The sequence below is a fragment of the Cervus canadensis genome, chromosome 2, assembly GCF_019320065.1.
Source record: "Cervus canadensis isolate Bull #8, Minnesota chromosome 2, ASM1932006v1, whole genome shotgun sequence".
In the NCBI taxonomy this organism is placed as follows: Eukaryota; Metazoa; Chordata; class Mammalia; order Artiodactyla; family Cervidae; genus Cervus; species Cervus canadensis.
In genome coordinates this window covers 63,058,541-63,073,039 of record NC_057387.1, presented here as the reverse complement: position 1 = coordinate 63,073,039, position 14,499 = coordinate 63,058,541, and the positions used below count along the sequence as shown (strand labels likewise).

The 14,499-nt window shown below is 38.8% G+C and overlaps 1 protein-coding gene across 1 annotated transcript in view; it reads left to right on the top strand.

The window, feature by feature from the left end:
* GIPC2 (GIPC PDZ domain containing family member 2) overlaps window positions 1–14,499 on the top strand; it is a 101,438-nt gene that overhangs the window by 15,626 nt on the left and 71,313 nt on the right. Inside the window, exon 2 of the mRNA XM_043460887.1 lies at window positions 11,939–12,124. Coding sequence (XP_043316822.1) covers window positions 11,939–12,124 — 186 coding nt within the window. The remainder of the gene's footprint in view (window positions 1–11,938; window positions 12,125–14,499) is intronic.

Sequence of the window (14,499 nt, the reverse complement as noted above, 5' to 3'; positions counted from 1 at the left end):
CTGTCCTGGCTCTGGCCTGGTGACACATTCTTGGGAGTTGAGGACGGAACTCTGCAGCAGCCTGCCAGCTTCTTCGGGAAGCTTCCTGGCCCTGCGGGGCCGCCTCCCCTCTTCCCTAACTCCTCCCTCCGCCCCAGTCCCGGGAGTCCCACGGGCAGGAAGGGCAGGAACGTTGGCCAGTAGAGGGTGGGAACAAGCTGCTTCGTGAGGGGCGGGGTGGGAGCGGGTCACAGACAACTCTGGAGCGAAGGTGAGAGGCCCTAGCCGGGGTTGTGACTAAGTGTCTCCGATGCTATGACAGGATTCTATTCCTGGCAGCTCCTCTCCGCGTCTTCCCGGTCTCTCTTCTTGGAGCTCTCTACCCCTGGGGTGGGAGGTGGCTCAAAATTGAGCAACCCAAGCCTAGAAGAATCTTCACACACTCTCCCTTGCGTCTCAGCGGCCCTACCCATGGGTGAGGTTTTCTGTGCATCTCAAGCCTTCTAATGAATTAGGGTCTAAGGCGGTCAGTAAGTTGCCTCACCCCAGCCCTTAGTCACCTCTCATGGGGGAACCCCATGGTACATTTTCCTTTGTCTCCTCTTGCCCTGTCATTCTGCAGTACATTTTTCTAATGTCTTGCAGGTGTCCTAGTTTAGAATAAAAATCAGTTGCAATCTTTCTCTCAAGATGTTTATAGTTTCTTGCATGGCCCATTTTTTTTCATAAAGTGCTAATCTCTCTGTCAGGATCACATCCCCTCATCACTCTGTTTTGACCGCTGGTGGCTCCGCATGCTTGCTTTCCAGTTTTCCATGATTTCTTTGGGTGGGTTTTTTGTTTTGTTTTTGTTTGGCCATGCCGCAGGGCTTGTGGTCTTTTAGTCCCCTGACCAGCAATTGAACCCGGACCCTCAGCAGTGAACATACAGAGTCCTAACCACTGGACTGCCAGGGAATTAATTCCCTTGGGTGGTTTTGAAATATCACATACCTCATAGATATTTCATTGTAAGTGTTACAAATCTGCTTCCTGGTTAACATGAATGTGGTCATACATGAGCATTTTGCCAACAAATTTCAAAATTTTGTTTAAGGACCTGTTGGGGATCAAACAGCTATTTTTTAAAAAAATTCATGTTTGTATATTTATAAACTGGAAAGTTTAGTCATAAGTCTCTTTACTAATAATTATAATTTAACGTCTCACAAACTGCTACATTCTTGGATATAAAACATCTCGTTGTAGTTTCTCCTTCCCTTTTGAGGTTCTCTTGCATCTTAAGTGTCAAACAAGAGGAAGCTTCTAAGAGGATAAGTGGTTTAGAAATCTGGAAAATTTGAGACAGCACCTGACACGGGGAATGTTGGTGATTTATGATGTCTTTCAAATTGGCTCGTAACCTTGCAGCATTATTATACTAGGCTAAAGCTCAGATATCTCCTCTGACCTGAAGCATATTGTGGAAGAGGATGGATATATATAGCTATTCATGTTTGATTTATCTTACTCGTTGCTTTAGTATCTATGTAACATCCACAAAGGCAAGACTAAAACCTATCTCTATACTTTTAACCTTTTCCTATGTTTCAAGAATTGGTTGAGCTTTTTACTTTCTTTGATAACATAGTTGGTTTGATTAAATTTCATTAACAAAGGAAAATGTTCTTTTGGTTACTCTGGGAAGTCATTTCATAGATTAAAACATGTGACTTGATTTTCCTTTTTTGAGGGGTAGGGAATAAAATTATTTTTGTCACATTATTTTGTCCATTAAAAAAAAATGGGGAAAAACAGTGGTTGTACCAGGGAAAGAACAGTACAAAGGATGAATCACCTTTTATTTAAGACGCCACTGCTGACCCAGGACAGCTAATTTAGAAGTGAATCATTTATAGAAAGTTCTACATAGTTCGAGGCAGGGCTTTGTACAATATCCTTATGAAGGTCTAAAATAGAGCATACAGTATCAGGTTTCTAAATATCTGTCTTGTTGCCAATTTTATATCTTTGACAAACTGAAACTTTTTTCTGTATGACTGTAGCCATTGTCAAGGTGAAGGCAAAGGTATTGTATTTATAAAATGATATATATTTAAAAAAACAAATCTTTAGAAATTTATTACATGTGTTATGCTGGGAAAATAATAGAGATCTTAAATATCTATTTAATTACATTCATTTCTTTGGGTTATGGTCAGTTTTAAAATTAACTGGAAGAAATAATTTAAAATGACATATTAAATCAAATTAAACAATGTATCAATATTTAAAAAAAGTATTTATTTGTCTGTGTTGGGTCTCTTTTTTTCATTTATTTTTATTCATTGGAGGCTAATTACTTTACAATATTGTAGTGGGTTTTGCCATACATTGACATGAATCAGTCATGGATTTACATGTGTTCCCCATCCTGATCCCCCCTTCCACCTCCCTCTCCATCCCATCCCTCTGGGTCTTCCCAGTGCACCAGCCCTGAGCACTTGTCTCTTGCATCCAACTTGGGCTGGTGATATGTTTCACCCTTGATAGTATACTTGTTTCAATGCTATTCTCTCAGAGCATCCCACCCTCACCTTCTCCCACAGAGTCCAAAAGTCTGTTCTGTATATCTGTGTCTCTTTTTCTGTTTTGCATATGGGGTTGTTGTTACCATCTTTTAAAATTCCATATATATGCATTAGTATACTGTATTGGTCTTTATCTTTCTGGGTTACTTCACTCTGTATAATGGGCTCCAGTTTCATCCATCTCATTAGAACTGATTCAAATGAATTCTTTTTAATGGCTGAGTAATATTCCATGGTGTATTGCTTTGGGTCTTAGTTGTAGCATATAGAATCTTTGGTTGCAGCCTGCAGAATCTATCAGTTCCCTGTCCAGGAAAGGAACCTGGGCCCCTTGCACTGGAAGAGTGGAGTCTTAGCTACTGGACCACCAGGGAATTCCCTGTATTAGTATTTTGATGTTAATCAAATATATTAGATGGTTAATATCAATATTTTGATTGATATTTTATTTTTTAATACATTTGATTTTTAAAGTCCAATTACAAAAGCTCCTTTTTGTAAACTACCTTAACTCAGTTTTTAAAAAAAATTAAAAGATATATTTATTTGTTTGGCTGCACCAGGTCTTAGTTGCAGCATGTAGGCTCTAGTTCCCTGACCAGGGATCTAACCCCAAGTCCCCTGTATTGGGAGCATAGAGTTTTAGCCACTGGACCACCAGGGAAGTTCCTTAACTCTTTTAAAGAAGTGGGTGGTTTATTAAATAAACAGTGTATTTGGCTCCATGTAGAGCAAAAACTTTGTAGTTTCTGCCTTCTAGGAGTTTTAGGTTTAAAGCTGAATTTATATTTACATCACAGCTATGCTATCATGGCTTAGAAAAAGCACAAAAGTCTGAATTCCAGTTTTGACTCTGTCATTCACTAGTTATTTGACCTTAGACGAATCATATAAGGGATGTTGAGCCTTTTTTTTCCCTTCTGCATAGGGCGTAGTGATGCCTGCACTTATGACCTGATGCACTGAGTTAATGGATTAGCTGAGCTAATGCTTTAGGAAGTGATCAGTAACTTGGATCTCTCTGTGCAGATATTAGGTATGAGAGAGGCAATGTTGTAGGGGAAAGAGCTGAGGGTTGGATAACCAGGGCTGAAGTTACATATGCACCAAATACTACTTAATCACAAACTGTTTTTATCTCTCTAAATATTTATGTTCTCATCTGTAAAAAAATGGGTGTAGTAATGTCTCTCACATAGAATTGTCATAGGATTAAATGAGGTAGTATGTGGAAATGCCTGGTACACATAAGTGATCAATTAGTGTTTCTGATATCTTAATTTTTATTTACTTTGTTCTTCCAGCCCTTTACCTTCCCAGTTCTTTCACTTTTACAGTGGTCTACTAGAGCTGGGAGCCGGTCTCCAAACTGTGTAGAGCTGAGAGGGATGGGCAGGTGTCCCAGTCATGAATGTCACTGAAGAGTTGTTTGAGTTCCAGAAGTTCCTTGATAAAACACATCTACCAAATATTTTTGGGAATTATGTAGAATAAGACACTCAGTTTTTGGAAGAAGTTTTGAGTAATATAATTCTATCACTCTGGCTTGGCTATAGTTTCTTTTATTCAAGCACTCAGGATAAGTGGGTGATCTTTTTACCTCAATAATTATTCTTAGTTTCAGGTTGTTTTTAATTCCTGCTATTTTAAAGGCAATTGACTAGGTGGAAATATAGTCTTTTTTCTCTTTTTGAGAAAAAAGTCTGTGAGGTTTAGATAATAGCCTAAATAGTTATATCTGAGAATAGCCCAGATGGAACCTTAGTCATTAACAAAGAAAACGTAATCCAAGTGGTTTTCTTGTGTACAAAGATGGTGGTATTAACTCCGGATGAAAGTATGGTTAATTACTAGGTTTAGTATTATTATGTACTTTCTCATCTTTATTTTCTGTAATGACATTGGCTGATATTTCTATAATGCTTATTTTAGAAAAATATAAAGAGTTAGCAAGGTTCTTGGTAGACTGAGATATAGGAAAGTAGTTGTATTAAAGTATTTGGTAACACTGTTATTTTAGATAATCACAGGAGGAAACTGTTTTAGTTGCTTATGTTTAAAATCACATTCCCAAATACTGTAACGCGAGCCATATAAGCCCATAATTTCTTCCAGAGATTTTGGAACATGTGGAATCTTGGGCCAACTCAGTTCCTGTTTAAGGAAGGCATTAAACAAAAAGTTGGAAATGGACTTCCTGGAGTTTTAAAAATGAATCTGATGTGTTTTGGAGAGATTTGTGATCTGTTTGTGGGTCAGAATATCTTTTGAAACACTAATGGCAAATGATTTATTTAAATGTATTCACAAAGCATACTTATGGAATATATAATGGCACCACCAGAGAAAAACTAATATTATTTTATGTTAATGGCTCTATACAGTAGTTCAGACTCTTATCATCCTAGCCATATTGAGTTTCTAGGGTGAATAATCATAACCATGTGATAAGAACTGAAAAATAGCAATTGAAATATAAAAGCATGGTAAAAAAAATGGTCATCAGTTACACTCAACAAAAAACATTGAAGTATACTGTAGTTTATGGGAGGAAATGAAATCCATCCTGGTTATGACATTAAAAAGGAGCAAATCTAATTTTCAGGAAAAATAATGCAATTTAAGAAGCTGTCAAGCATAAATATTATTCAAGGAGCACCTGTATTCCAGGGATAATACTAATAATAACCTTTAGAGTTTTTTAGTTTAAAAAGCACTTTTATGTATACTCTCTTACTGAGTTTTAGTAATAGCTGTGTGATGTAGACCAAGCTTTACTAATGCCAGATGTCCATGAAGACTAAGAAGGTCAGATGACTGAACTCGTGAGAGTACAGAATTGGGACTGGATGTGGGTCTTTTACCCCTTAACCCACTGTTTCCTTCTTTCTTTTACTTCTATTTTTCTCTTTCTTTTTCATAACCATTCCAGGTATAACCTAGCTCCTTTTTGGATATCTGTTTTGCTGATATTGAAGTAAGGGAAGGCTTTACTTTGTGCCTGAAATTTTTGAGAGGATATGAAATTATAGGGTAAGAACGCATAACACTTCAATGCCTAGCATTTCATTGCATAACACTTCAATTCATAGCAATTACATAACACTTCAACACATAACACTTCTATGCATTAAAGGAAACACAATTCACCATTTTTTTTCTTTTTAGGATTAAATGAGATAGGTAGAAAGAACTTTTAAACTGTGAATTATAAGGAGTTCCTGATAGTCCAGTGGTTAGGATTCTGTGCTTTCAGTGCCTTGGCCCAGGTTCAGTCCCTGGTTGGGAAACTGAGGTCCTACAAGCGGTGTGGTGAGGCCAAAAACAAAACAAAAAAGCCCCCTGTGAGTTATGAAGACACAAAGGATAATAATTCTATCAGTTAGAAATCTGTTAGCCAGGAATTGGTTGGTGAAATTATTGGCTTCTGGGATAGGACTGTGTATCAGTTAGGATTTTTTCAGCTACAAGTAGCACAGAGCTAGTTAAACTGCCTAAGACAACTTGTTTTACATACAAGAGGTATTGTGGTGGTTGCCGGAGCTGGTTATCAGAGCAACTCACCAATGTCAAGGACCTAGGTTCACTCCAAATCTTTGCCTTTCTTGGTGTTGATCTCTTCCTCAGTTAGTAGTAAGGTGGTGGTGGAAGTTCCTAGATCACATACAGGTAAGGGTACCTACAGGGGCAGAGGGGATGGCTGTCTTACTGTGTTTGCTTCTTAGGAATGAAAAGACACTTCTCTGAAGCTTCCTGGACTTCCTCCCGTGTCTTGTTGGCTGGGATTGGGCCACATGCTTACTCCTGTATCACCACTTTACTAGTTTGAGCCTTATGTCTGTAATGGAGGAGGTGAATTTTCCTCCAAAACACATAGAAGGTATAAAAGTGAAGTCACTCAGTCATGTCCAACTCTTTGCAACCCATGGATTGCAACCCAGCAGGCTCCTCTGTCCATGGGATTTTCCAGGCAAGGATACTGGAGTGCTTTGCTATTTCCTTCTCCAGGGGATCTTCTTGACCCAGGGGGCAAACCTGGGCCTCCTGCACTGCAGGCAGATTCTTTACTGACTGAGCTACCAGGGAAGCACTTCATACCTGCTATCTGAAGATTACCTTAGGAGGGGAAGGGGGTAACAGCTTCCAGTGTCCATTACTGAATGTCTTTAGGTGAGACGGGATCCAGAGGCTCTACCCTTCTGCATGTGTCAGCTTTGTCCCCAGGGTCAGTCTTCTAATGTTGAAGTGACAGCTGCAGTTAGTCACATCAGAGCGGGAGAGATACCTTTCTAGGAGCTTCTGTGGAAAAGAAGATTCCTTCCCCAGAAACCTTAACAAATCCTTTCTTGTATCTCTTTAAAATAATTTTATTTGCTTGGCTGCCTTGAGTCTTTTGACATATGGGATCTTCTATTTTTAGTTGCAGCATGTGAGATCTAGTTCTGTGACCAGGGATCAAACTCTGGCAGCCTGTGTTGGGAGCGCAGAGTCTTAGCTACTGGACCACCAGGAGAGTCCCTCTTCTTTGTATCTTACTGGCCTAAGTTGGATTATGAATTAGTCATTAACTGATTTAAACCTAATCATGATTCATTTCTGATGGAACTTCATTTCTGATGGAACTGAGGGTGGGGTCACTGGTCCCCAAGTTGCCATATGGCAAAAATGGGGAATGAAACTTGAAGGGGCGGGGGAACGGGTACTGTAGATATTGATGTCCAGCACAATAACAATTTAAGGCTCTCCATCTGGCCCGAAAGGGCCGTGGCTTTCTCCTTGCCTTCAGCTGTCTCTCCTATAAATCACAGTGACAGGCATGCAGTAAGACAAATATGACAATAAGATGAATTCCTACCTGCCAGAAGTTTACAAAGCAACACATGGTTAAGTTCCACAAGAAATGTATAAAATTTGATAGGTATATAGAAGATGAAGTAATAGCATTAGCTTAGGGTGCTGTTAGAAAATGCTATTTAGGGAGGGGGGATCGGGATGCGGAATACGTGTAAATCTATGGCTGATTCATATCAGTGTATGACAAAACCCACTGAAATGTTGTGAAGTAATTAGCCTCCAACTAATAAAAAAAAAAAAAAAAAGAAAATGCTATTTAGCTGGACTTTCTTGGATGGGGAAGATTTTGATAGATATAGACTAGATTTAGAAGTCGAGTTTTAGCCATGGCATTTTTGGCCAAGGGAACAACATGCGTAGATATATGGAGATAGGAAAAATGCAAAGTATAAAATTATTAAAGACAAAAAAAATTGTTAAAGACATGGGATTCTAGAACAGAGCTTCTAGAACAGAGCTGCCCAATGGTAGCTGCTAGCGAAGTATAGATATTGAGAACTTTAAATGTGGCTAGTCCAAATTAAGGGTTTCTCCTGGTGGCTCAGGGGGCTTCACTGGTGGCTCAGATGGTAAAGAATCTGATTGTCATGCAGGAGATCTGGGTTTGATCCTTGGGTCAGGAAGATCCCCTGGAGAAGGAAATGGCAACCCATTCTAATATTCTTGCCTGGAGAATTCTATGGACAGAGGAGCCTGCTGAGCCCTAGTCTATGGGGTCACAAAGAGTCAGACACAAAAGGGTAAACATACATCAGATCTTAAAAACTTATTAAAAATGTAAATTCTCAATTTCATTTTTAAAATAAATGATTAGATGTTAAAATGATATTTTGGATATATGGGGTTATATGAGGAAATTAAATTAGTTTCACCCAAATCTTTTGTTGATGTGATTTTTTTAGAAAATTTAAAATTATGGTGCTTGTGTTACATTTCTATTGGGTAGTACTGCTTTAGAAAGTGGAATAGTCATAAATACTCCATCAAGCTTATTAAAATTTGCAATGGTGTTGGTAAAGCACCAAATATAGATACCCCAAAAGATGTTAAGGATTTCATTTTACAATAAAAATCATCAGAAAGGTATCTCTAATGGTTGGATAATTTTCCTTATATAGTACCTTACTCTGAGTTTACTTTCTTTTGATTTAATTTGTTCACCATAGAGTATAAAAAATGATGTTAAGTACCATGTTGTCCTGACTTTTTCTAGTATATCCCTGGAAGCGAGTATTTCTTAGAGGAGCATTGATGATATAACTGTTTCAGTGTTTCTTTTCTTGTATTTTTTTTCCTTTCTTTTGGCATCAAACATTATAGTGCTAATTGGATAAAGTCATAATTTTCTCATCCACAAAATGAGGTTAATAAAACTTAGTACACAGGTTGGTTTTATTAAATGAAGTAAGTGAATGTGCAGAAAATGCCATTTGGATATAAACTGAGCAGGGCACTGTGTTAAACTTCATAGGAGAGAGAAAGATGACTAAGTTCTCATCTCTCTGAGTCAGGGTGACAAATACATGTTACACCAATTGAACTTGAAGGGGAGGTGACTCAGACACTCAAATGAGGTGCTAGATTTAAACGATGTGAGAGAAGTAGAGTGATCCCACCCAGGCAGTCACATCCCTGCAGAGTCTCAATAGACAAGAGCATGGGGATAGGGTGGGTGCATGGGTGGCAGGCTTTTTAGATTTTGGGTTGAAGGAAATGTCTGAATGGAGATAGGAAAGTTCACAATATGTCATGAGATTCCTTTTTCTGTCTTAAATATCCACGACTCTTAATATATTGCAACTGGATTATGTTGCCCCACTGTATGTCAGTGGATCATTGCCTAGCCTGGGAGTTTCTTGTGTATGAGGACTGGTCCTAGTCATCTTTGTACATCTAGTATGCACCACGGAACTTGGCAAAAAGCACCTGTCCAATAGAGCATTGTGAGTAGATAAATGAGCACGAACTTTCCGGCATTTAGAGAGTTATATACCACTTTTTAACTTTTCAGTTCAAAATACAGTATCTACGAGGAGTATTTGAATCTCTAGACCTTTATGACATATAGATATATTCACTGATAGTTGTGCATTGAGTTGTGTGACTGATAGGATTTTATCTTTCCTTGAGGGACTAATCTAAAGCCACAGAGCTTCAGTTACCTGCTGCTACAGGGGGCTCTTCCTCCACCTCCCAGGGACCATGACATTTCTGCTGATTTTCAACACAACCTTCTGTGGAACTCCATTCCATGGCTTTACTCCTTCCAGGAAAGAAACCCTGATGCCTTGGCTGCCAACTGCTGGCTGCCCAGAGTGGAACATAGTTCTGTCTTGGAGGAAGCATAATGGGGAAGGGTTATACCTAACAGGAAATCTAGTATTTGCTCTGCAGTGAAGTATGTGAAGAGATTGAAAGAAAGGATGCAGCTTAGCAACTAGACGTTTACTTTGTGTGGGATTTCCTTTTGGGTTTTTTTTCCCCTACCCTATTTTATCATCATTATGTTTTAATGTTTTATTTCCTGTCTGCTCAGTAAGGTGCTTTATTAGTGGTGGTTGGATCTGCTATGAACACCATTTACCGATTCACTGGAAAAAGAACAAGGAGAAAACTTTTCTACTCACTTTCCATCATTTTGAGAAAGGAAGTGAGAAAAGCTGTTTTCTATGCATTACTACTTCTCCCCTTTATCCATTAATAATCATTTTTGTTAGTGGACTAATTGATACCACTGAGTTTACAATTGGAGTAAGAAATAGGGGCCATTATTGGCCTAAATGACTTCTCATCACTCCCCACCTTGAATAATAAAAATTTAACACCTGCAGATATTTGCAAAGAGTAACTACAAAGCCAAATGTATTATGTCCTCACTGGGACACAAAGGGTTGTGTTAAAGGCCCAGCAGTTTTTAGTACAACTCACCAAAGACCTGGGTGAGAAAAGGAAAGGGCAAGGGCAGCAGTTCTTGCTTGCAGGCACTGATCCTTCGTACCCTGCGGCCTCTTCCTTGTCCTCATCACTAGCTCCTTTCATGTACCTCTGGGATTTGATCAGGCCTTTGATGAACATGCTGGACCTTTAACTGTAGAGCAGGGAGAGCTGTTCCAATTCAGACGTATTTTAATAGGGCTTAAAAAGCCATTTAACAAGTAGTGATTGCACAGTTTTTGAGCTCCCAGAGGTTTATGGGTGTTTATGGTTTAAAGCTCAAGCAGGGAAATCAGGAATGGTGTGAAACTTGGAGAGGTAGGGAGCAGGTTGGAAGTTGAGAGCTGAGGCAAGGCTCAGGAATGGCAATATCTATGGCAAATGTTACTTGATAACAAAAGGTAAAATTTTTCACTTAGTCATTTTGGTATAAAAAAGCTGCATTAAAATATCTTTGGTACACAGAAGGTACTCAGTAAATATTTATTGAACTTTAAACCAATGGCATGTTTTTTTAATTTTTAAAAAATATGTATTTATTTATTTGGCTGCACCAAATCTTAGTTGCCTCACACAGGATCTTTGACCTTTGTTACAGCGTGAGGGATCTTTAGTTGTGGTGTTCAAACTCTCAGTTGTAGCATATGGGCTCTAGTTCCCTGACCAGGAATCGAAACTGTGACCCCTTGATTGGGATCAAAGTCTTAGCCACTGGACCACTAGGCAAGTCTCCAGTGGCACATTCTTAACCCTCCTTCTCCTCTTCCATTTTGTAGTTGGAATTACTGAAATTATGGTTGGCAAGCTTGAGTAGCATTGCAGATTTTAGCAAAATAAATTGTATTTTTGAAGGAAAATGAGGTCAAACAAAGACTTGGTAAATTTAAGAAGTCCCTTTACAACCTCCACACAACTTCTACAATCCTGTGTATCTGACTAAGTTGCATTAGTCTCTCCAGCCCTCAGTTCCTCCATTTTTAGAGCCAAGGGATTGGACTAGTCTTCCAGGTCCATTTTAGACATGTTTTAAACAATTAGAAAAAAAAAATGACTTCATTCACCATTTACTTTTCTCAAGCACAAAAATGCAAGATAAATAAAATTTTCCTTATTTAAAAAAAAACTTATGTGTTTTCCAAAATAGTGTTGCCTCTACTTTTATTGGGTTAAACGCATCATGACCTTTGGGAACACAGCCTTTGATGTCAGCATTGTAAATAAAAGATAACAAAGCAATGTAAACCTCTTTGAAGTTGGTGAGAACTGAGCTTGAATCCTGGCTCTGACAAGTACTATCTTTGTGACCTTAGGCAAATAACTTACTCTCACCAAGGCTCCGTTTCCTTATTGGTAATACGAAGATGATAATGTATTTAGGAAGCTGTTGTGAGGATTAAACATAATAATGGATATAAATTGCTCAACACAGAGCCTGGCCTGCAGGAAACACGCAATTCATATTACCTACTGTTAATGATATAACTGCTGGCATCGTAAATTGAAGACTGTTTCACTGACATTGTAAATTGAAGTATTTATTGAATAATGATCAAATGTTTTCCTGATGGAAACTGACTTAAAATATTTCTTTCTCTTTGCAGATCTTATACTGCACTTTAAACACACCTAAAGTTGACATGGGAAAACTCTTAGGAGCACAAATAGGTCTTGAAGATTTCATATTTGCCCACATAAAAGGGACCAAAAAAGAAGTGAATGTGTATAAATCTGAGGATTCACTTGGTCTCACTATTACAGATAATGGTGCTGGCTATGCTTTTATAAAGGTAAGTATTTAAACAAAACAAAACAAAAATGACTGTGTGACTTAACTAAGGGTAACACTTAAGAAAATTTACCAGGTCAAAGAAAGTTTGAAATGATCTATGGAGTGAGCACTAATTCAGTAGGAATGGATGGAGTGGTAATGTTTCTTTTAAACAAAGACACCATTCTTTTGTTTACCCTTTCCTTGAATTTTTTCCCCTTTGGTTTAAACTTCCTCTAGGAGTTTGCATTTACTGAAAAGGAAAGCCTGGCCCTGGTGCCTACTCATCCATAAGGGCTCTTGAACATCTGTAAGCTCATCATCTGGTCACTTCCATGTTGATTTCCATTGATTTAGCATTATTTCCAAGTGCGTATTTGTTTGGCCACCTATTTCTTTAAAACAAGGCTCTTTAAAAATTTCTAAACTATATACAGTTGATTCTTGAACAACATGTTTGAACTGTGTGGGTCCATCTACATGCAGATTTTGTTCAGTAGCAAATGTTATACTATAACAATCTGAGGTTGGTTAAATCTGTGGATGTGGAACTATGAATATGGGGAACTGCTGACATGGTGGGATTTTGTACAGGAACTTTCCATTGAACAAAGGGTCAGCACCCCTAGCTCCTGCATTGTTCAAGGGTCAGCTATAATTACTTTATCTAAATACAAAGACAGTATAGAACTGCAAAGGCAAGAAAAGGAAGTTTGAAATTGTTGGGGTCCTTTAATGGACCGGAACCTTGTGGTGCGGAGTCGACGATAAGAAAGTGAAAGAGAGAAAGAGAGAGAGAGAGAGACAAAAAGACCCGGGGACCTAAGCTCTGTTGGAGCAAAGGTGCTTTAATGATTTTTCTATGAGTATATATAGGCTGCAGTACAAGAAACTTCTTTCGGGAATGATAGAGATCAGAAAACCAAATGTACAGCAACTGTTACCACAAGGTCAGGAGACAATCCATATCTCAAGAAAGGGGAAGGAGATTAAGCTGTTTTGTCCTAAGGAGAATGTTTACTAAAGGAGACTCATGCTTGCCTCACACAATGACCTCAGTCCCTGGGAGCAGCGTGCTGTTCCGCTTGAAGAGGGACAAAGGACTCATGAGAGACAGCATGTAGGAATCCTCCCGTCAAACATTCCCTGACAGAAATGGTATGAAAAACTTTTAAGAACTGAAGAGGGGTAAAAAGATTCATCTCTTAAATAACAATTCTATTATTATAATAAGTAGTTTTTTTTGCTGGGGTGGGGGGACACAGGGCTTGTGAGATCTTAATTCCCCCAAATTGTGAGTCCCTCTAGTGAAAGCTCTGAGTCCTACCACTGGACTGCCAGGGTATTCCCTGTAATGAGTAGTTGTAACACTGACTGTTACTGAATGCTTCTCAGGCATGTTGCATACATTTTCTCATTTAATGCTTACAACAGTTCTATTCGAGACCATGTTTCCTTTTTAATTACTTAAAAAATATTTGGCTGCTCTGGTTATTAGTCACAGCATGTGGGATCTAGTTCCTTGAGGAGATCAAACCTGGGGCCCCTGCATGGGGAGCGTGGAGTCAGCCCCTGGACCACCAGGGAAGTCTCTTGATTACTTTTTTGTTGAGGTGTAACAGATATAAACCTATAATGAATGTTCACAGATCTGTGTAAACACCACCCAGAACAAGGGAAATTTCATTTCTATCACCTAGAAGGCTCCCTTGTTCTCCTCTCTGTCAATACCCTTCCCCAGCAAAGGTAGCCATTAGTTTGACCTCTGTCACCATAGTTTTTCTTATTCCTGAACTTCATATAAGTGAAATCATATATTACTTACTCTACTGTTTCTGGTTTTTGCTCAACATGTCTGTGAGGTTCATCTCTGGGTAGGCACTATTATCAACTTATTATTTTATAGACATAGAAACAGGTTTGGGATGGTTAAGCAGCTTGCCCAAAGTTATGCAGCTAGACAAATTCAGGATTTGAATCCAAGCTATCTGATTCCGGAGCTGGCGGTCCTAACCCCTGAGCAAAGAATTAGTGATGAAGTTTCTTCATACTTTTATTTTGTCCAAACCTTGATTTGCTGATGCGTCGTCATCGTTGAAAAAAAAATAGCCTTAGGGAAATTATCCTCTTAACTGTAAATAGTGCTTTATTTAACTCCCCACTTGATAGAATGGCTATTTTTAGCTCTGCAAAAGATATGACTCTGCTGAAGGTTGAGTGGGTGACCAAATGGAAAATCCGTGAGGTGGGAAAGTCATGTGGGATTATCTGGGGGAAGCTCAGGACACGAGGCACATGAAGCAATGCCTTCCTAATGTCAGCAGGGAAGGGCTTGGAAGTTTTGCAAACACGCATGGATTTTTTGCTCTTAGCCTCTGATGTCCAGAGCTGTGT